This window comes from Carcharhinus amblyrhynchos, chromosome 28 (assembly GCF_965287045.1).
Source record: "Carcharhinus amblyrhynchos chromosome 28, sCarAmb.v2.hapA, whole genome shotgun sequence".
Taxonomy (NCBI): domain Eukaryota; kingdom Metazoa; phylum Chordata; class Chondrichthyes; order Carcharhiniformes; family Carcharhinidae; genus Carcharhinus; species Carcharhinus amblyrhynchos.
The window spans coordinates 36,010,553-36,034,148 of record NC_137351.1 but is presented as its reverse complement, the minus strand read 5'-3'; the positions used below and the strand labels follow the sequence as shown (position 1 = coordinate 36,034,148).

Sequence of the window (23,596 nt, the reverse complement as noted above, 5' to 3'; positions counted from 1 at the left end):
AGGTAATCCACCTCTACCACCCTCCAAGGCAGCACATTCCAGACCGTCACCCCTCTCTGTGTAAAAAGTTTTTCCTCACACCCCCGCTAAACCTCTTGCCCCTCACATTCAGCCTACGTTCCCTCACGACTGACCCTTCAACTAAGGAGAACAGCTGCTCCTTAGCTAATCTGTCCATGCTGATCATAATCTTGCACACCTCAACCAGGTTGTTCCCTTAGTCTTCTCTGCTCCAACAAAAACAATCCAAGTCTATCTAACCTCTCTTCATAAATTAAATGTTCAATCCCATACATCGATGGGTTGACCAGATGGACAGAACATAGAACATAGAACATTACAGCGCAGAACAGGCCCTTCGACCCACGATGTTGCGCCGACCAGCTTTTTAAAAAAAAACAACACTAACCCACTAATCTAAACCAATCCCATTTCGTCCATAAACCTATCCACAGATCTCTTAAACGCCCCCAAACTAGGTGCATTTACAACTGCAGCTGGCAGGGCATTCCAGTCCCTCACCACCCTCTGGGTAAAGAACCTACCCCTGACATCAGTCCTATAACTACCCCCCCCCTTAATTTAAAGCCGTGCCCCCTCGTGCTAGCTTTCTCCATCCTAGGAAAAAGGCTATCACTATCCACCCTGTCTAAACCTCTAATCATCTTATATGTTTCAATAAGGTCCCCTCTTAGCCGCCTTCTTTCCAGCGAAAACAACCCCAAATCTCTCAGTCTCTCCTCATAGGATCTCCCCTCCATACCAGGCAACATCCTGGTAAACCTCCTCTGCACCCTCTCCAAAGCCTCTACATCCTTCCTGTAATGTGGGGACCAGAACTGCACACAATACTCCAAGTGCGGCCGCACCAGAGTTGTGTACAGTTGCATCATGACGCTGCGACTCCCAAATTCAATCCCCCTACCAATGAACGCCAAGACACCGTATGCCTTCTTAACAACCTTATCTACTTGATTCCCAACTTTCAGGGATCTATGCACACATACACCTAGATCCCTCTGCTCCTCCACACTATTCAAAGTCCTCCCGTTAGCCCTATACTCAACACATCTGTTATTCCTACCGAAATGAATTACCTCACACTTCTCCACATTAAACTCCATCCGCCACCTCGCGGCCCAGCTCTGCAACCTTTCTAAGTCACCCTGCAAACTATGACACCCTTCCTCACAATCTACCACACCTCCGACTTTGGTGTCATCAGCAAACTTACTAATCCACCCAACTATACCCTCATCCAGATCATTAATAAAAATTACAAACAGCAGTGGCCCCAAAACAGATCCCTGAGGCACACCACTCGTAACTGAACTCCATGACGAATATTTACCATCAACCACCACCCTCTGTCTCCTATCTGCTAGCCAATTCCTGATCCAATTACCTAGATCACCCCCAATCCCATACATCTGCATTTTCTGCAGAAGCCTACCATGGTGAACCTTATCAAACACCTTACTAAAATCCATATACACCACGTCAACTGCCTTACCCCTATCCACCTCTTTGGTCACTTTCTCAAAGAACTCGATAAGGTTAGTAAGGCACGACCTACCCGCTACAAAACCATGCTGACTGTCTCTAATCAATTCATTACTCTCCAAATAACTATAAATCCTGTCTCTAATAATCCTTTCCAAAACCTTACCCACCACAGAAGTAAGACTCACCGGTCTATAATTCCCAGGGAAGTCTCTTCTCCCCTTCTTAAACAATGGGACAACATTTGCTGTCCTCCAATCTTCCGGTACTATACCAGAGACCAACGACGACCTGAAGATCAGAGCCAGAGGCTCCGCAATCACCTCTCTTGCCTCCCAGAGAATCCTAGGGTAAATCCCATCCGGACCAGGGGACTTATCTATTTTCAAACCCTCTAAAATATCCAGCACATCCCCCGTATCAACTGTAATACTATCTATTTTACACCCCTGCACCCCAGTGTCCTCCTCAGCTACACCGAAGAGAAATATTGGTTCAACGCCTCTCCAATCTCCTCCGGTTCCACACACAACTTCCCTCTACTGTCTGTAACTGGCCCTAATCTTGCCCTAACCAACCTTCTGTTCTTGACATACCTGTAAAACGCCTTAGGGTTCTCCTTAATCCTATCAGCCAAAGTCATCTCATGTCCTCTTTTAGCCCTTCTTAACTCCCTCTTCAACTCCCTCCTAGCCAATCTAAAACTTTCTAATGCACTACCTGAGCCCTCAAGCCTCATCCGAACATAAGCCTCCTTTTTCTTCCTAACCAACGAATCAACTTTTTTAGTGCACCACGGTTCCCTGGGCCTACCAAATCCTCCTTGCCTGACAGGGATATACCTATCACAGACCCGCAGTAGCTGTTCCTTGAAAAATCTCCACATCTCGGACGTTCCCAGTCCCTGTAATCTCCTAGTCCAACCAATGCTTCCTAATTCTCTCCTAATAGCCTCATAATTACCCTTCCCCCAGCTGAAACTACTGACCCGAGGTTCATGCCTATCCCTTTCCATCACTAAGGTGAACATAATCGAATTGTGGTCACTTTCCCCAAAATGCACACCAACTTCCAAGTCTAGCACCTGGTCTGGCTCATTACCCAGCACCAAATCCAATATAGCCTCACCTCTAGTCGGCCTATCTACATACTGAGTCAAAAAACCTTCCTGCACACTTTGAACAAAAACTGACCCCTCTAACGAGCTAGAGCTATAGCAATTCCAATCAACATGAGTAAAGTTAAAGTCCCCCATAACAATTACCCTATTACTTTCACTCCTAACAAGGATCGTCTCCGCAATCCTTTCCTCAACCTCTCTAGAACTTTTTGGAGGTCTATAAAAGACTCCCAACAGGGTGACCTCTCCTTTCCTATTTCTAATCTCCGCCCATACTACCTCAACAGACAAGTCCTCATTAAAGTTCCTCTCTGACACTGTGATACAGTCCTTGACCAATAATGCTACCCCACCCCCCCTTCTACCTCCTTCTCAGAGAGTAAGTTTAATGAGGACTTGTCTGTTGAGGTAGTATGGGCAGAAATTAGAAATAGGAGAGGAGAGGTCACCCTGTTGGGAGTCTTTTATAGACCTCCAAAAAGTTCTAGAGAGGTTGAGGAAAGGATTGCAGAGACGATCCTGGTTAGGAGTGAAAGTAATAGGGTAATTGTTATGGGGGATTTTAACTTTACTAACATTGATTGGAATTGCTATAGCTCTAGCTCGTTAGAGGGGTCAGTTTTTGTTCAAAGTGTGCAGGAAGGTTTTTTGACTCAATATGTAGGTAGGCCAACTAGAGGTGAGGCTATATTGGACTTGGTGCTGGGAAATGAGCCAGACCAGGTGCTAGACTTGGAAGTTGGTGTGCTTTTTGGTGATAGTGACCACAATTCGGTTACGTTCACCTTAGTGATGGAAAGGGATAGGCATGAACCTCGGGTCAGTAGTTTTAGCTGGGGGAAGGGTAATTATGAGGCCATTAGGAGAGAATTAGGAAGCATTGGTTGGACTAGGAGATTACAGGGACGAGGAACGTCTGAAATGTGGAGTTTTTTCAAGGAGCAGCTACTGCGGGTCTGTGATAGGTATGTCCCTGTCAGGCAAGGAGGAATTGGTAGGGCTAGGGAACCGTGGTGCACAAAAAAAGTTGATTTGTTGGTTAGGAAGAAGAAGGAGGCTTATGTTCGGATGAGGCTTGAGGGCTCGGGTAGTGCAGTAGAAAGCTTTAGATTGGCTAGGAGGGAGTTGAAGAGGGAGTTAAGAAGGGCTAGAAGAGGGCATGAGATGACTTTGGCTGATAGGATTAAGGAGAATCCTAAGGCGTTCTATAGGTATGTCAAGAACAGAAGGTTGGTTAGGGCAAGATTAGGGCCAGTTACAGACAGTAGGGGGAAGTTGTGTGTGGAACCGGAAGAGATTGGAGAGGCATTGAACCATTATTTCTCTTTGGTGTTCACGCAGGACGATATGAATGTAGCTGAGGAGGTCACTGGGGTGAAGGGGTGTAAAATAGAAAGTATTGCAGTTGATACAGAGGATGTGTTGGATATTCTAGAAGGGTTGAAAATAGATAAGTCCCCTGGTCCAGACGGGATTTACCCTAGGATTCTATGGGAGGCAAGAGAGGTGATTGCAGAGCCACTGGCTCTGATCTTCAGGTCGTCGTTGGTCTCTGGTATAGTACCGGAAGATTGGAGGACAGCGAATGTTGTCCCATTGTTTAAGAAGGGGAACAGAGACTTCCCTGGGAATTATAGACCAGTGAGTCTTACTTCTGTAGTGGGCAAGGTTTTAGGAAGAATTATTAGGGATAGGATTTATAGTTATTTGGAGAGTAATGAATTGATTAGAGATAGCCAGCATGGTTTTGTAGCGGGAAGGTCGTGCCTTACTAACCTTATTGAGTTCTTTGAGAAGGTGACCAAAGAAGTGGATAGGGGTAAGGCAGTAGACGTGGTATATATGGATTTTAGTAAGGCGTTTGATAAGGTTCACCATGGTATGCTTCTGCAGAAAATGCAGATGTATGGGATTGGTGGTAATTTAGGTACTTGGATTAGGAATTGGTTAGCGGATAGGAGACAGAGGGTGGTGGTTGATGGTAATTATTCATCATGGAGTTCGGTTACGAGTGGTGTGCCTCAGGGATCTGTTTTGGGGCCACTGCTGTTTGTAATCTTTATTAATGATCTGGATGAGGGTATAGTTGGGTGGATTAGTAAGTTTGCTGATGACACCAAAGTCGGAGGTGTGGTAGATTGTGAGGAAGGGTGTCGAAGTTTGCAGGGTGACTTGGACAGGTTGTAGAGCTGGGCCGCAAGGTGGCGGATGGAGTTTAATGCGGAGAAGTGTGAGGTAATCCATTTTGGTAGGAATAACAGATGTGTTGAGTATAGGGCTAATGGGAGGACTTTGAATAGAGTGGAGGAGCAGAGGGATCTAGGTGTATGTGTACATAGATCCCTGAAAGTTGGGAATCAAGTAGATAAGGTTGTTAAGAAGGCGTACGGTGTCTTGGTATTTATTGGTAGGGGGATTGAATTTAGGAGTCGCAGCGTCATGTTGCAACTGTACACAACTCTGGTGCGGCCGCACTTGGAGTACTGTGTGCAGTTCTGGTCCCCACATTACAGGAAGGATGTGGAGGCTTTGGAGAGGGTGCAGAGGAGGTTTACCAGGATGTTGCCTGGTATGCAGGGGAGGTCCTATGAGGAGAGACTGAGGGATTTGGGGTTGTTTTCACTGGAAAGAAGGCGGCTAAGAGGGGATCTTATAGAAACATATAAGATGATTAGAGGTTTAGATAGGGTGGATGGTGATAGCCTGTTTCCTCGGATGGAGAAAGCTAGCACGAGGGGGCATGGCTTTAAATTAAGGGGGGGTAGTTATAGGACGGATGTCAGGGGCAGGTTCTTTACCCAGAGGGTGGTGAGGGACTGGAATGCCCTGCCTGCTGCAGTTGTAAATGCGCCTAGTTTGGGGGCGTTTAAGAGATTGGTGGATAGGTTTATGGACGAAAAGGGATTGGTTTAGATTAGTGGGTCAATGTTTTTTTTTAAAAATAAGACTGGTCGGCGCAACATTGTGGGCCGAAGGGCCTGTTCCGCGCTGTAATGTTCTATGTTCTATGTTCTCTACTCCGACTAAAGCATTTGTACCCCGGGACCTGCAACATCCATTCCTGACCCTGCTCTATCCAAGTCTCTGAAATGGCCACAACATCAAAGTCCCAGGTACTGGTCCACGCTGCAAGTTCATCCACTTTATTGCGAATACTCCTCGCATTAAAGTATACGCATTTCAAACCCTGCTCCGCCCCACCCCCACAATGCCGTGCATTGCAGTCCCCATCTATGCCCCCCTCACTTTCACCCCCTCTACTCAGGATCCCACCCCCCCTCTGAATCAGTTTAAACCACTCCGCATAACCTTCACAAATTTACCCCCCCAGGATATTTGTTCCCCTCTGGTTCAGGTGTAGCCCATCCCTCTTATAGAGGTCCCACCTTCCCCAGAATGAGCCCCAATTGCTCAAGTACTTGAACCCCTCCCTCCTGCACCATCCCCTCAGCCACGAGTTCAAACTTTCCCTCTCTCTATTCCTCTCTAAACTATCCCGTGGCACAGGCAAGAGTCCAGAGATAACCACTCTGTCTGTCTTGGCCTTTAGCTTCCACCCCAACTCCATGAATCTCTGCTTAATATCCCCTTCCCTTAGCCTCCCTATATCATGCGTCCCCACATGAATTATAACTTGGGGTTGATCTCCCTCTCCCCTGAGAGTCTTGAATATTCTCTCTGATACATCCTGGACCCCAGCCCCTGGTAGGCAACACACCAGCCCTGAGTCCCTATCATTGCTACCGACTCTCCTATCCGTCCCTTTAACGGTGGAGTCCCCAATCACAAGTCCCAATCTTTTGCAACCCCTAACCACCTGAGCTTTTACAATAGGCTCATCCCCAGAGACCTGCTCCCTTTGGCTATCCCCAGTTGAATCATCCTCAACTGTAGCCTCCAGGACCGAAAACCTATTTTGGAGGGGAACAGCCCCAGGGGATTGTCCCACCACATTCTTCTTTCCCCTCCTCATGGCAGTGACCCAAGACTGGTTTCTAGGAGTGACTATCTCCTTATAACTCCACCTCTGCCTCCCGAATTATGCGGAGTTCCTCTAACTCCACCTCCAGCTCCTTTACACGCTCCTCCAGAAGCCGCAATCTAACACACTTCCTACAAGTAAAATCACCTGAAACACTACTAGATTCCCTCACCACATACATCCCACAGGAGATGCAGCACACTGCCTGAACTGCCATCCCTGAAGCAATTACCAGCAGAAAAATAAAAAATATAATAAAAAAAACTTCCCCCACACTTATAATTAGGTTAGAGGAGGTGGGAGGGTGGGATTCTCTACCAGTGTAGAGGAACAGTGGCAGATAGCATTTTACCCTGATAAAACAAGCGACTATTTAATGAATGGAAGGACAGAAGGAAACTCAGGAACAGACGGACCTTGGGGTACTTAGTCACAGATCCCTGAAGTCAGCAGAGCATGTGAACAGTACAGTTTAGAAGGCACATGGGACACTCACTTTTATCAGTTGTCCCCTCGGGTATAAGAGTAAGGAGGTGATGTTGGAGCTGTACAGAATGATGGTTAGGACACAGCTGGAGTACTGTATTCAGAACTGGTCACCTCACCAAAAGATGGATGTGATAGCATGAGAGTGGGTACAGAGGAGGTTCACTAGGATTTTGCCTGGGATGAAGCATTTGAACTATTAGGAGAGACTGGATCACCTTAGATTGTTTTCTTTAGAGCAAGCTGAGCGAGGTGCACGATTGAGGTGTATAAGATTATGAGGGGTATGGGCAGGGTGAATAGGAAGCAGCTGTTCCCCTTGCTTGAGGGGTCAATCCCAAGGAGGCATAATTTTAGGGTAAGGGGCAGGAGATTCAGAAGGGATTAGAGAAAAAAAAATCACTCAGAGGGTGGCAGGAATCTAGAACGCACTGCCAGGGAAGATAGCAGCGACTGGGTATCTTACAACATTTAAAAAAATTTCTGGGCACCTGAAACATTATAATCTTCAACGATATGGGACAAGTGCTGGAAAATGGGATTAGTGAAACTTTATTGTCAATGGACTGAAGGGCCTTTTCTGCATGATATGACTAACAGGAGAAGTTTCTTCACCCAAAGAGTGGTGAGCCTGTGGAATGCTCTACCACTGAAAGCACTTGTGATCAAAACACTATGTTTTCAAGAAGGAATTAGCTATAGCTCTTGAGCCTAATGGGATTAAAGGATATAGTGAGAAAGCAGAAATAGTTAACTGAGTCGGATGATCAGGCATAATCATAATGAATGATAGTGGAGCAGGCTTGAAGGGCCAAATAGCCTACTCCTCTTCACTTGCTATGTTTCCATTCAATTTGATGGCATCGGTAAATTTAGAAATGTACTTCTGATTCCAGAGTCTAAATCGTGAATGTATCCAATGTACTTTGTAATTTCATCATGTTGACAGCAGCCTGTTTGTACTGACCTTATCCAGCTGTAGATGGTCTAAAAGTTTTCTGAATCCATCGCAAAATTCAAGGAGGTCCCAGTATACAGGATACTGTAGCTGTGAGATATTTGAAATAATAAATAGGACTTGTGTAACGTTCAAAAAACATGCACCACAGAATTTACAGTATAGCTTGAAGCCATTTGGCCCATTTCACATGCTGGTGCTAGCTCCTCAACTGAAGCATTCTAATTCATATTTTTCTGCATCTTCTTGTACTTATTTTCAAACTCTCAGCCAATTTTCCAACATAATCTCAACTTGTGCCTTGTGGCCCTTTGTGGTAAATATGCTAATGACTACTGGGGTACAAATACCAAAAAATTAATTTATTTGATGCAACTTGAGTTGATTTATTTCACTTTAGCTGTTTATCAAGACCAGTTTTAACAAGTTTATAATCCATCTATGGGTGGTTTGAGTTGGTCCTGGTTAACTAACTACGTGACCAAAGCTGCATGAGAACAGTGGAGTGAGAGAGAGACAATAAAGCTGTGCAGTTCCAGCTTGGCAGGAATTCAGCTGGGCATTTCTTTTTTATATATAATGTGTGAAGTGATCAAGTGGGATTTGATTCCATTGAGAAATAATTGATGAGAACTCGCATTAACATGGTCTCATTTGGAAGTTAAGCAGAGAAACGGTATAGGAATCTCTTGTAGTGGTATGGGAGCCAGATCCACAGTGCATTTCACTCTTTCAAAGAACAGTGAGAACCACTCCATGGTTCTTTCCCTATATCTATGCATTTTTTCCCTCATAGATTTATCAAATTGCCTTTCAAAGATAACTTCTGTTTAACCGCCTTATCAAGCAGTCTATTTCAAATCCTAATCATCTTTACATTAAAGAAAGTATAATAACTGGAGTTTTGAGTCCCTGAAATGAGAGGTCTCTGTGCTCAAGGGGCAACTGGCCACCGCAGAGGTAGTGTTTCTGGATCATGCTCCAGAATATAGTCATCCAAGAGATGGCGCCAGACTGTTCAGGAATGCTGAAGAGAGACGTGTAACCATGTTATGACTGCTAGATGCTAAAAAGCAGTCTTTTTAAGTCAAAGTAAAACATAACAATGTTTTGTTCATACTTACAGAAATAACTCTGTAACCCCATCCAGTTAGAGCCAAAATCTGCTGAAAAAACACATCTGCCGTCCCACTGACAGGGGGAAGAAATATAACTGGACATCTTATGTTTCTAGGTCCTGCATCATAAAGGGACCAGACTTTACTATCATCATCATCCACTATTATCTGTAATGTGGAATAAAATTAAAAGTTAATCAAAATCTGAACTAAATACAGGTTCCAAATAATCAAAAACAGCACTTTGCTCTGCAGTGGGGGAACTAACTGCAAGACCATAAATGACGAAGACCCTATGACTGCAATAGAAACTTGAACGAGCAAAATCAGATTTAGTTGCAATGGGCCCACATCCAATCAATGACATTTAACACAGGTTAATAATCTGCTTAGTGACGCCCAGTTTGAGTTGCCAGGGCCTTGGCTCAAACACGGACGAAAGAGCTGAAGTCCAGAGGTGCTGCAAGAGTGATAGCACTTGGCATCAAGGCCACATCTGACTGAGTGTGGCATCAGGGAACCCTAGCCAAAGTGGAATCAATGGGCATCAGGGGCAAACACTCCACTGGTTGGAGTCATATCTAGTACATAGAAAGATGGTTGCAGCTGTGGAGGGTCAGTCATCCCAGCTCCAGGACATCACTGCAGAAGTTCCTCAGGGTAGTGTCCTAGGCCCAACAATCTTCATCAATGACCTTCCCTCCATCATAAGGTCAGACGTGGGGATGTTTGTCAATGATTGTACAATGTTCAGCACCATTTGCAACTCCTCAGATACTGAAGCAATCCATGTTCAAATGCAACAAGGTCTGGAAAATATCCAGGTTTGTGCTGACAAGTGGCGGGTAACATTCGTGCCTCACAAATGCCAGGCAATGAACATAACCAGTATTCACGGGGGAAGTGCCGGACGACTGGAGGGTGGCTCATGTTGTTCCGTTATTTAAAAAAGGTTCCAAAAGAAATCTGGGAAATTATAGGTCAGTAAGTTTGACGTCAGTGGCGGGCAAGTTATTGGAAGGTGCGATAAGGGATAGGATCTATAAATATTTGGATAGACAGGGACTTATTAGGGAGAGTCAACATGGCTTTGAGCATGGTAAGTCATGTTTGACCAATCTATTAGAGTTTGAGGTGTTTACCAGGAAAGTGGATGAAGGGAAGGGAAGTGGATGTTGTCTACCTGGATTTCAGCAAGGCCTCTGACAAGGTCCCTCATGGGAGGTTGGTTAGGAAGGTTCAGTCGCTAGCTATACACGGGGAGGTAGTAAATTGGATTAGACACTGGCTCAATGGAAGAAGCCAGAGTGTGGTTGTGGAGGATAGAACATTACAGCGCAGTACAGGCTCTTCGGCCCTCGATGTTGCGCCGACCAGTGGAACCAATCTAATGGCCCTCTAACCTAAACTATTCCAATATTATCCATATGCCTATCCACTGACCATGTGAACACCCTTAAAGTTGGCGAGTCCATAACTGCTGCAGGCAGGGCATTCCATGCCCTTACTACCTCTGAGTGAAGAGCCTACCTCTGACATCTGTCCTATAATTACCACCCCTCAATTTAAAGCTATGTCCCCTCATGTTAGCCATCACCATCCGAGGAAAAAGGCTCTCACTGTCCACCCTATCTAATCCTCTGATCATCTTGTATGCCTCAATCAGGTCACCTCTTAACCTGCTTCTCTCTAACGAAAATAACCTCAAGTCCCTCTGCCTTTCCTCATAAGACCTTCCCACCATACCAGGCAACATCCTGGTAAACCTCCTCTGCACCCCTTCCAATGCCTCCACATCTTTCTTATGATGCGACGACCAGAACTGTACGCAATACTCCAAGTGCGGCCACACCAGAGTTGTGTACAGTTGCAACATGACCTCATGGCTCCAAAATTCAATCCCTCTACCAATAAAAACACACCGTACGCCTTCTTAACAACCTCATCAGCCTGGGTGCCAACTTTCAAGGATCTATGCACATGTACACCGAGATCTCTCTGCTCGTCGACACTACCAAGAGTCCTTCCATTAGCCCTATATTCTGTACTCCTGTTACTCTTACCAAAGTGAATCACCTCACACTTTTCCGCATTAAACTCCATTTGCCACCTCTCAGCCCAGCTCTGCAGCTTATCTATGTCCCTCTGCAAACTGTAACATCCATCTTCACTGTCTACAACTCCTCCGACTTTGGTGTCGTCAGCGAATTTAGTAACCCATATTTCTACACCCTTATGGCATGGAAGGACTGAGTTACGAGGAAAGGTTGGAAAAACTGGGGCTCTTCTCCTTAGGAAGACGGAGATTAAGGGGGGATCTGATAGAGGTGTATAAAATAATGAAGGGAGTAGATAGAGTCAACAGTGGTAGGCTTTTCCCTAGATTGAGGACAACTATTATGAGAGGTCACAATCTAAGGGTGAGGGGGGAGAAATATAATTTGGATACTAGAGGAAGGTTTTTCACGCAAAGGGTCGTGGGGATATGGAACGTGCTACCAAGTAAGGTGGTGGAGGCAGGCACGTTAGACTTGTTTAAGGTTTACTTAGATAGACACATGAGCGAAACAGGGATGGAGGGTTATAGCAGACAGTATTAAAAAGGGTCAGAGCCTCAGGACGACATTGGAAATGTAGTATTACGTGTTAATGTTTTTGTCTCTTTTAATCCACAGGTGTTGGTCCAACTTGTTGTCAAACGAGGGGCATGCACACGGTGGGTCGTGCGTGGGCTGCTCTTGGAGGTTGAGAGTGGCCTAGTACTTCGTGTCGCTGTGTGTGCTTAATCTTGCACCAGCAGACGGGCACCACAACAGCTCAGTGACTGTCACTGCTAGCTGTGCAGATACATGGATTTGGGCCAGTGTCTGTAGGAGTTTGCGCATTCTCCCTGTGGTTGCGTGGGTTTCCTCCGGGTGCTCCGGTTTCCTCCCACACCCCAAAGATGTGCTCCTAGGCTGATTGGTGTACCAAATTGACCCTACACTATTCTCCCCTGAATCTGGCTACATTAGGGGTACCATTCACATACACACGGGGCAGGGTAGGTGTAGGAAAATGCTTTGTCGAAATGGCGGCGCAGGCTCGTTGGGCCGAAGGGTCTGTTTCCCGTGCTGGGTTGTTCTTTGTTCTCATCTAGGTCATTTATAAAAATGACAAACAGCAGTGGCCCCAAAACAGATCCTTGAGGTACACCACTTGTAACTGAACTCCAGGTTGAATATTTCCCATCAACTACCACCCTCTGTCTTCTATCAGCTAGCCAGTTCCTGATCCAAACTGCTAAATCACTCACAATCCCATGCATCTGCATTTTCTGCAGTAGCCTACCATGGGGAACCTTATCAAACGCTTTGCTAAAATCCATATACACATCAACTGCCTTACCCTTATCCACCTCTTTGGTCACCTTTTCAAAAAACTCGATAAGGTTTGTGAGGCACGACCTACCCTTCACAAAACCATGTTGGCTATCCCTAATCAATTTATTTCTCTCTAGATGATTATAATTGCTTCTCTGAGTGGAGGCCTGTGACTAGTGGTGTGCCACAGGGATCAGTGTTGGGTCCGTTGCTGTTTGTCATCTATATCAATGATCTGGATGATAATGTGGTAAATTGGATCAGCAAATTTGCTGATAATACAAAGATTGGAGGTGTAGTGGACAGTGAGGAAGGTTTTCAAAGCTTGCAGAGGGATTTGGACCAACTAGAAAAATGGGCTGAAAAATGGCAAATGGAATTTAACACAGACAAATGTGAGGTATTGCACTTTGGAAGGACAAACCAAAGTAGAACATACAGGGTAAATGGTAGAACTCTGAAGAGTGCAGTAGAACAGAGGGATCTGGGAATACAGGTACAGAATTCCCTAAAAGTGACGTCATAGGTGGATAGGGTCATAAAGAGTGCTTTTGGTACACTGGCCTTTATAAATCAGAGTATCGAGTATAAAAGTTGGACGTTATGGTAAGGTTATATAAGGCATTGGTGAGGCCGAATTTAGAGTATTTTGTACAGTTTTGGTCACCTAGTTACAGGAAGGATGTAAATAAGGTTGAAAGAGTGCAATGAAGTTTCACAAGGATGTTGCTGGGACTTGAGAAGCTGAGTTACAGAGAAAAGTTGAATAGGTTAGGACTTTATTCCCTGAAGCGTAGAAGAGTGAGGGGAGATTTGATAGAGGTGTATAAGATTTTGATGGGTATAGATAGAGTGAATGCATGCAGGCTTTTTCCACTGAGGCTAGGGGAGAAAAAAACCAGAGGGCATGGGTTAAGAATGAAAGGAGAAAAGTTTAAAGGGAATATTAGAGGGGGCTGCTTCTTGCAGAGAGCGGTGGGAGTGTGGAATGAGCTCCCGGATAAAGTGGTAAATGCGGGGTCACTTTTAACATTTAAGAAAAACTTGGACAGGTTCATGGATGAGAGGGGTGCAGAGGGATATGGTCCAAGTGCAGGTCAGTGGGACTAGGCAAAAAATGGTTTGGCACAGACAAGAAGGGCCAAAAGGTCTGTTTCTGAGCTGTAACTTTCTACGATTTCTATAACCAATAAGACATTCTAACCACTGCTGCTCGACATTCAGTGGTGTTACCATCACTGAATCCCCCACTGTTAACATCCTTGGGGTTGCCATTGACCAAAAACTCAACCACAGTAGCTATAAGAGCAGGTCAGAGACTAGGAATACTGCAGCGAGTAATTCACCTCCTGATTCCCCAAAGCCTATCCTTCATCTACAAGGCACAAAACAGGAGTGTGATGGAATACTTCCAACTTTCCTGGTTGGGAGGAGCTCCAAGAACACTCAAGAATCTTGACACCATCCAGGATAAAGCAGCCGCTTGATTGGCACCAGATCTACAAACATTCAATCTTTCCACCACCAAACCTCAGTAGCAGCAGCAGCAGCAGTGTGTATTATCTACAAGATGCACTGCAGCAATTCACCAAAGATCCTTAAACAGCACCTTCCAAACCCAAGACCACTCCCAAGAAAAGGGCAGCAGAAACATGGAAACACTACTACCTGCAAGTTCCCCTCCTGACGTGGAAATGTATCACCATTCCTTCATCGTCGCTGGGTCAAAATCCTGGAATTCCCTAATGGCATTGTTGGTCAACCCACAGCACATGGATTGCAATGAGTCGAGAAGATAGCTCACAGCCACTTTCTCTAAGGCAACTAGGGATGGGCAATAAATGCTGGGCAGCCAGTGGTGCCCATGTCCCACAAATGAAAGTATTCTTAGATGATTGGGTAGGGCTAAAGCCAAGCTTTCAAAACTCAAAGCTGAAGTGTTCACTTTATAGGAGGGATAATGATAGCACTGGAATGGGTGCAGAGGAGATTTACCAGAATGTTGCCTGGTCTGCAGTGTATAGGTTAGGAAGAGAGATTGGATAAACTGAGGTTGTTTTCCGCGGAGCAGAGCAGATTGAGGGGGGGACATAATTAAAATGTATAAAATTATGAGGAAGAAACATTTCCCATTAATAGAAGAATCAATGACTAAGGTGATTGATTTAAGGTAAGGAGCAGGAGGTTTAGAGGGGATGAGAGGATAAACTTTTTCACCCTGCCTGAAAGGGTGGTGGAAACAGAGATTTCCATAACATTTCTATAAGATTAACACGATAGCATTGGAAAAAGATAGGATCAGGCAGGCTAGAAAGTTGTTTGTTTGGAGTAAGGGGAAATATGAAGACATCAGGCAGATAATTGGATGAGTAAACTGGAAGGTGGTGTTCTTGGGGAAAAGTATTGAAGGAAGGTGGAGGATTCTCAAGGAATGTTTTACTGGAGCTCTGCACAACAACGTTCCGATGAGACAAGGAGGTTTGTTGCGGGAACCGTGGTGCACAAAGGTTGTGGTGAACCTAGTAAGGAAGAAAAGAAAGGCGTATAAAAGGTTCAGAGAGCTAGGAGATGGTAAGGATCTAGAGGAGTATAAGGCTTGTGGAAAGGAGCTTAAAAAGGAAATTAGGAGAGCCAGAAGAGGTCATGAGAAGGCCTTGGCGGGTAAGATTAAGGAGAATCCCAAGGCGTTCTACAAATATGTGAAGAGTAAAAGGATGAGAAGAGAAGGGATAGGACCTATAAAAGGTGAAGGGGGAGAAGTCTGCGTGGAACCGGAAGAAATGACAGAGGTATGGAATGCTCCGCCAAGTAAGGTGGTGGAGGCAAACACGCTAGAGTCCTTTAAGAGTAACTTAGACAGGCACATGACTGAGTTGGAGATGGGTGGACATAGGAGAACCTTTAAATAAGGGTCATTAGCATTGGGGTGTCCCTAGAAATGTAAATGGGTATAGTATGATAATAATGTTTTTCTCTTTTCATTCACAGGTTTTAAGTCGGTCCACCTTGTGTCCAACGAGGGGCATACACGCGATGGGTCGTACTGGGACTGCTCTTGGTTGTTTGAGATTGGCCTAGTGCTTCATGTCGTTAGTGTGTGCCTAAACTGGACAAGGTACTGGGCAAGACGACAGCTCAGTGACTATCGCCGATTGCTGTGCAGACACATGGATTTGGGCCAGTGTCTGTGGGAGTTTGCGCATTCTCCCCGTGCTTGCGTGGGTTTTCTCCGGGTGCTCCGGTTTCCTCCCACACCCCAAAGATGTGCTGTTAGGCTGATTGGCAGGAATAAATTGTCCCTAAATCAGTTTTCCCTCAATCTGGATGGCCATAAAACATTAGATAGGGGTCATGGGTAGAGAGGTGGTGTTGAGATGGCAGCGTGTGCTCGTTGGGCCTGTTTCCCAGGCTGATTTTGTTCTTTGTAGGTCTTTAATGAGTACTTTGCCTCGGTATTCACGGTGGAAAGTGATCTGGGAGGCAGACTGAAAAGATTGAGTATGTGGATGTTAAGAAAGAGGATGTGGTGGAACTTTTAAATTCTATCAAGATAGATAAGTTGCCGGGACCAGATGGGACCTACCCCAGGTTACTGTGGGAGGTGAGGGAAGTGATTGCAGAGCCCCTGGCGATGATCTTTGCATCGTCGATGGAGACGGGAGAGGTTCCGGAGGATTGCGGATGTGGTTCCTATTTTCAAGAGAGGGAACAGGGATAGCTCATGTAACTACCGACCGGTGAGTCTGATCTCAGTGGTTGGTAAGTTGATGGAGAGGATTCTGAGGGACAGGATTTATGAGCATTTAGAGAAGTTTAGAATGATCAGAAATAGTCAGCACGGCTTTGTCAAGGGCAGGTCGTGCCTAGTTGAGTTCTTTGAAAATGTGACTGAACACATTGATGAAGGAAGAGCGGTGGGCGTGGTTTACATGGACTTCAGCAAGGCGTTTGATAAGGTCCCCCATGCAAGACTTCTTCAGAAGGTGAGAGGGCATGGGGTCCAAGGGGCTTTGGCTTGTGGATCCAGAACTGGATCGAAGCAGGCTCAAAGGGCTAGATGGTTTAAGGTGCTGGGAAGCAAGTACAGAGTTAGGGGTAAGTTTTTCACTCAGTGGGTGGAGAGAGAATGGAATCGGCTGCCGTCAGTGGTGGTAGAGGCGAACTCGCTGGGGTCTTTTAAAAGACTTCTGGATGAGTATATGGGATCTAATGGGATTGGGAGTTACAGATAGTTCTATGGCTTGATAGGTATAGATGTGATCGGTGCAACTTGTGGGCCGAAGGGCCTGTTTGTGCTGTAGTATGCTATGTTCTATTTAAGAAGTGCTCAGATGTGCACTTGTGATGCCAAGGCTGCAAGACTACAGGCCAAAGTGCTGGGAAATGGGATTAGAATTGTTAGGTGGTTTGTCTTTGTCTGGCGCAGGTGCATCAGGCCAAAGGGCCTTTTCCCATAACTTACATCTCAAGGCTCTCAGTCTGCTAACAGTGAAACAGGCCTGGTATTATAATGTACAAGTCCAAAAAGGTTCACGATCAGTACTGAGGCCAACAAATTACTGTAATAGATTGCTGGGACAATCCAATATAAAATAAATAACACGAGCATCCTTGATCAGGTCAAATCTAGAATATGATGTTCAATTTTGGTCCCTGCTAAAGATCATTAATTGCAAGATCATTGATTGATACCGAGTTTAAAATCTCTGTTAATATGATGCTAATTGTGACAACACATGGATGAGAGGGGTGTGGAGGGATATGGTCCAAGTGCAGGTTGGTGATACTATGCAAAAAATGGTTTGGCACAGAGAAGAAGGGCCAAAAGGCCTGTTTCTGGGCTGTAATTTTCTATGATTTCTATGGTTCTAACACAGATATCTGTTAGAAATCATTTTGAGGTTTTGCACAAAGGGCCAATAACTCCTGGAACAAATTGCCAGTTCACACAATAATGTGAATTCATTACAAATATTCAAAAGGGAGCTGGTGAGTTTATGACTGATACAATGCTATATGTGTGGAAACGAGGATGTGGGATACAATAATGTGTCTCACAGGCATGATAATCTCCTTTTGGATTGCCTTTGGTGTTCGGAACGTAAATAGAAGGAACAAAGTTCCTTTAAGGCCATAGGGGGAGAGCAGCAGAAATTCACGGCTGATAGTGGAGTTGGCGGGACTGTCCTATGGGAAGAGATGGACTTGATGGGGCCCGTATTCACAGGAGTTCAGAAGGATAAGAGATCTGCGAACTGAAGATCTGGGGAGGGAGTGTGAGAAGCTGGGAATGGAATTAAAAAGTAGAACCAACAAGGTGGTTATCTCTGGACTACTGTCTGAACCGAGTGCAGACGGGCGTAGGGTTGATAGGATTAAGGAAGTGAATGGGTGGCTCAGGGATTGGTGTGGGAGGAATGGGTTTGCATTTATGGGGCATTGGCATCAGTATTGGGGTAGGTGGGACCTGTTCAGGCGGGATGGGTTGGGTCTGAATTGTGCTGGGACCAGAGTGCTGGCGAATAGAGTAAAGAGGACTGTAGACAGGGCTTTAAACTAATTAGTGGGGGGGAGGGTGCGAGGGTAGGTGACATTACGGGGTCGAAAGTTAAGGAGAGGGTACAGGTAAGGGAAGAGGCCGAGAATGTCCCAATAATAGGAGTAGGGGGCGTGAGCATGGTTGGTGGCGTTACGGCAAATAGGGTCCAGGTGAAGGCTGGGGTGAAGGCACTTTATCTGAATGCACGAAGCATTCGGAATAAAGTGGATGAGCTGGTGGCGCAGATCGGCACAAATGGATATGATCTGGTGGCCTTACAGAGACGTGGCTGCAAGGTGACAGGGACTGGGAGCTGAATGTCCAGGGATATCAAGTGTTTAGGAAGGATAGGCGGGAGGAAAAGTGGGGGGGGGGGCATAGCTCTGCTGATTAAGGATAGCATCAGGGTGGTAGCAAGGGATGATATTGGAGCCAAGGAGCAGAAAGTGGAATCGTTGTGGGTTGAGATTAGGAACAGCAAAGGGAGGAAGACGCTGGTGGGTGTTGTCTATAGGCCCCCGAATAATGATCTGGAGGTGGGGCGGGCTGTTAACGCGCAAACAAGTGCGGCGTGCAGGAATGGAACGGCCGTAGTTATGGGAGATTTCAATCTACATATTGATTGGTCGACCCATGTTGGACGCGGTGGGCTCGAGGAGGAGTTCTTGGAATGCTGCCGGGATAGTTTCCTGGAACAGTGTGTTGGAGCCGACGAGGGAGCGAGCTATCTTGGATCTGGTGTTATGTAATGAGGCGGGTAGAATTAGGGAACTTGCGGTGAAGGATCCTCTTGGGGAGAGTGATCATTGTATGGTGGAGTTTCTGGTGCAGATGGAGGAGGAGAAAGCGGGTTCCCGGATGCACGTCCTTTGTTGGAACACAGGGGAGTACGGTAGGATGAGAGAAGAATTGGCGAATGTGGACTGGGGGAGCGCGTTGAAAGGTAGGTCTGCTGAGGAGCAGTGGAGGATCTTTAAGGAGATCTTTCTTGGTGCTCAGTAGAAATTTATTCCGATGGTCAAAAAGGACCGTAGGAGGAGGGGTAATAAGCCGTGGATAACGAAGGAGGTGAAGGAAAGTGTTAAATTAAAAGCGGAGGCGTGTAGAGTAGCTAAGAGTAGTGGGCGAGAAGAGGATTGGGAGAGGTTTAAATGTCAACAAAGATTGACAAAGAAGTTGATAAAGAAGGGTAGGAGAAACTATGAAGCTGGGCTAGCGCTTAATATAAAAAAGGATAGCAAGAGTTTTTATAAATATATAAAAAGGAAGAGGCTGGCTAGGGTGAACGTTGGTCCCTTAGAGGATGAGAAGGGGGACTTAGTGGTAGGGGATAGGGATATGGCTGAGGTCTTAAATAACTTTTTTGTTTCTGTCTTCACGGAGGAGGACGTGAATAATTTGCCAGGTGTTAGAGATGGAAAAGTGGTAGGACTGGAGGGTCTTAATGACATGACTATTACTAGAGAGGCGGTCCTCGACAGACTGGAGGGGCTGATTGTGGACAAGTCGCCAGGACCGGATGGAATGCATCCGAGGGTTCTGAAAGAAATGGCAGAGGTGATAGTGGATGCCTTGGAGGTTATTTTCCAGACGTCGCTGGATTCCGGGGAAGTGCCGGAAGATTGGAAAGCGGCTAATGTTACGCCGTTGTTTAAGAAGGGTGCCAGGCAAAAGGCAGGGAATTATAGGCCGGTTAGTTTAACGTCGGTTGTAGGTAAAATGTTAGAATCCGTCATCAAGGAGGAAATAGCGAGGCATCTTGAGAAAAGTGCTTGATAGAGCAGACGCAGCACGGTTTCATTAAAGGGAAGTCGTGTCTGACAAATTTACTGGAGTTCTATGAGGATGTGTCTAGGGCGCTGGATAGAGGAGAGCCGGTGGATGTGGTCTTTCTTGATTTTCAGAAGGCGTTTGACAAGGTACCTCACAAGAGGTTATTGCAGAAGGTCAGGGGACATGGAGTTGGGGATAGGGTGTTAGCGTGGATAGAGGATTGGTTGTCAAATAGGAGGCAGAGAGTGGGGGTCAATGGGTGCTATTCAGATTGACGGATGGTGACTAATGGAGTGCCCCAGGGGTCGGTGCTGGGGCCTCAGCTATTTAACATTTATATAGATGATCTGGAGGAGGGAACCGAGTGTAGGGTGTCGAAATTTGCTGATGACACCAAGATTGGGGGAACGGCAAATTGTGCGGAGGGTGTGGAGAGTCTGCAGAAGGATCTAGATAGGCTGGGTGAATGGGCCAGGAAATGGCAAATGGAATTTAATGTTGGCAAGTGCGAGGTGGTCCACTTTGGTAGGAATAATGGTAGGAAGGACTATTACTTAAGAGGCAAAAAACTGCAGCAGGCGACGGTGCAGAGGGACCTCGGGGTCCTTGTGCATGAGTCGCAAAAACCCAGCTTGCAGGTGCAGCAGGTGGTCAGGAAGGCGAATGGGATGCTGGCCTTCATAGCGAGGGGGATTGAATATAAAAGTAGGGAGGTCTTGCTGCGGCTGTATAGGGCATTGGTGAGGCCGCAGCTGGAGTACTGTGTGCAGTTTTGGGCGCCGTACTTATGCAAGGATATTTTGGCCTTGGAGGGAGTGCAGAGGAGGTTTACTAGGCTGATGCCGGAGTTGAGGGTGTTGAGCTATGAGGAGAGGCTGAATAAACTAGGCTTGTACTCGTTAGAGTTTAGAAGAATGAGGGGAGATCTCATTGAGACATATAAGATGATGAATGGGATGGATAGGATAGAGGTGGAGAGACTCTTCCCGCTCAGAAAGGACAGTAGGACTAGGGGGCACAGCCTCAAGATAAAGGGGGGGGGCGGTTTAGAACAGAGTTGAGGAGGAACTTCTTCACTCAAAGGGTGGTGAATCTCTGGAATTCTCTGCCCGTTGAAGTGGTGGAGGCTACCTCGCTAAATATTTTTAAGACGCGGGTTGATGGGTTTTTGATAAGCGAGGGGATTAAGGGTTATGGGGAGAGGGCGGGAATGTGGAACTGAGCCACGACAGATCAGCCATGATCTTATTGAATGGCGGGGCAGGCTCGAAGGGCTAGATGGCCTACTCCTGCTCTTATTTCTTATGTTCTTATGTTCTGATGATCGAAATGCGAGTTGTGAGGAGGACACAAAGATGCTTCAATGGGATTTGGAAAGGCTAAAGGCTAAGTGAGTGGACAAAAATTTGGCAGTTGCAATCAGGTTATCCACTTTGATGGGAAAAATAGGAATGCAGAGCATTTCTCAAATGGTGAAAGACTGGGAAGTGTTGAACTTCAGAGAGACTTGGGTGTCTTTGCAGGTACAGCAAGCATATAACAAAGCAAATGGCACATTGGTCTTTACTGAAAGAGGACTTCAGCACAGGACTAAATATGTCTAACTACAATTATATAGAATCTTGGTGAAACCACACCTATGTGCAGATTTCATCTCTTTACTAAAGGAAAACTTGCCAGAGAAAGTTCAACAAAGATTCACCAATTTAATTCTTGTGATAGAGGGTGGTTCTTGGAGGAAAGATCAAAGGCTGAGCCTTTATTCTCTGGAGTTTAGAAGAATGAGGTGAGATCTCATTCAAACATACAAAATTCTCACAGGGCTCGAGAGGGTAGATGCAAGAAGGATGTTTCCCTGAATTGGAGGTGGGAGGTAGGGAGTGGGGGTTCTAGACAAAGGAATACAGCCTCAAAACAAAGGGAAAGCCATTTAGGAATGTGAATATCTTCACTCAAGCTAGTAAAATCTTTGGAGTCTCAGCCTCAGCAGGCTGCTGAGACTCAGGCATTGAGTATCTTCAAAACAGAAATCAATAGTCACACAGTGCAGAAAAGGCCCTTCAGCCTTCAAGTCTGCACCAACAATAACTACCATTAAAGGCGCGCCAATCCTATTTCCTGCATTTGTCCCGTATCCTTGAACGTTATGATATTTCAAGTGCTATTCCAACTATTTTTCAAAGGTTTAAGATTTCCAGTCTCCACTACCTTCTTAGGCAGTGCACTCCAGATTTCCGCCATCCTCAGTGAATTTTTTTTCCTTAAATCCCGTCTGAATATCCCACCTCTTACCTGCAAATTACGCCCTTTGTGATAGACCCCTCAACTAAAGGGAACAGCTGCATCCTACTAGCCCTGTCCATAACCTTCAATCAGGTCACTTCCACCCATGCCCCCACCCTTCTCTGCTCTAAAGAAACTATTCCAAGCCTAGCTAGTCTCTCCTTATAGCTCAAATGCTCCATTCCAAGCAAGATCCTGGAGAATCTCCTCTGCACCAACTCTTGTGCTATCACATCCTTCCTATAGTGAGGTGTAACTGCATAAGTATTAGTCGTGACCAAATCAATGCTCTGTATAATTCCAACATTGTTCCTGTGGAGCAGAGTCGAGAGGCAGCGATTTTTGGGCGTGCGAGGAGGCAAAAACAAGGTATATTTTTCTGTTTATTCCGTTTAACTTTTTAGTTTTAGTGCTAAGTCACGAGTTTCGGCGGTTTTTTTTAAAATTAGTTAGAAACCGGAAGTCGTCACTAGGACGCTTACCGGTAGTTGTAGTTTTTTTTTCTCGTGCCCCTAACACTATAAATTAGTGCAGAGAGGATTCCCGATTCTCTACACTGGTAGAGAATCCCACCCTTCCACCTCCTCTAACCTAATTATAAGTGTGAGGGAAGTTTTTTTTTATATATTTTTACTTTTCTGCTGGTAATTGAGTCAGGGATGGCAGTTCAGGCTGTAAGCTGCATCTCCTGTGGGATGTATGTAGTGAGGGACTCCCACAGTGTTTCAGGTGATTTTACTTGTGGGAAGTGTGTTAGATTGCAGTTTCTGGAGGAGCGTGTAAAGGAGATGGAAGGGGAATTAGAGGAGCTCCGTATAATTCAGGAAGTGGAGGAGGACATAGAAAGGAGTTATAAGGAGATAGTCACTCCTAGGAATAAGTCTTGGGTCACTGCCAGGAAGAGGGGCAAAAAGCAATTGGGGGGACAATCCCCTGGGGCTGTTCCCCTCCAAAATAGGTTTTCGGTCCTGGAGGCTACAGTTGAGGAGAAATCAACTGGGGATAGCCAAAGGGAGCAGGTCTCTGGGGGTGAGCCTATTGGCAAGCCTCAGGTGGTTAGGGGTAAGAGATTGGGCCTCGTGATTGGGGACTCCACAGTTATGGGGACGGATAGGAGAGTTGGAGGTAAGGGTAGGGATTCTGGGCTGGTGTGTTGCCTACCAGGGGCTGGGGTCCAGGATGTATCGGACAGAGTATTCAGGACTCTTAGGGGAGAGGGAGATCAACCCCAAGTTATAGTTCATGTGGGGACACATGACATAGGGAGATTAAGGGAAGGGGATATTAAGCAAAGATTTATGGAGTTGGGGTGGAAACTAAAGGCGAAGTCAGAAAGAGTAGTTATATCTGGACTCTTGCCTGTGCCACGGGATAGTTTAGAGAGGAATAGGGAGAGGGAAAGTTTGAACTCGTGGCTGAGGGGATGGTGCAGGAGGGAGGGGTTCAGGTACTTGAGCAATTGGGGCTCATTC

General features: G+C 45.9%; 1 protein-coding gene across 2 annotated transcripts in view; it reads right to left on the bottom strand.

Moving 5' to 3' along the window:
- The window catches only part of spg21 (SPG21 abhydrolase domain containing, maspardin), a 124,135-nt gene that overhangs the window by 64,019 nt on the left and 36,520 nt on the right, over positions 1–23,596 (bottom strand). For both annotated transcript variants that reach the window (XM_080214035.1, XM_080214036.1), the window contains exons 4-5: positions 9,174–9,335; positions 8,059–8,139 (exon numbers count right to left, since the gene is read on the bottom strand). In XM_080214035.1, the coding sequence (XP_080070161.1) occupies positions 8,059–8,139; positions 9,174–9,335 (243 nt within the window). The remainder of the gene's footprint in view (positions 1–8,058; positions 8,140–9,173; positions 9,336–23,596) is intronic.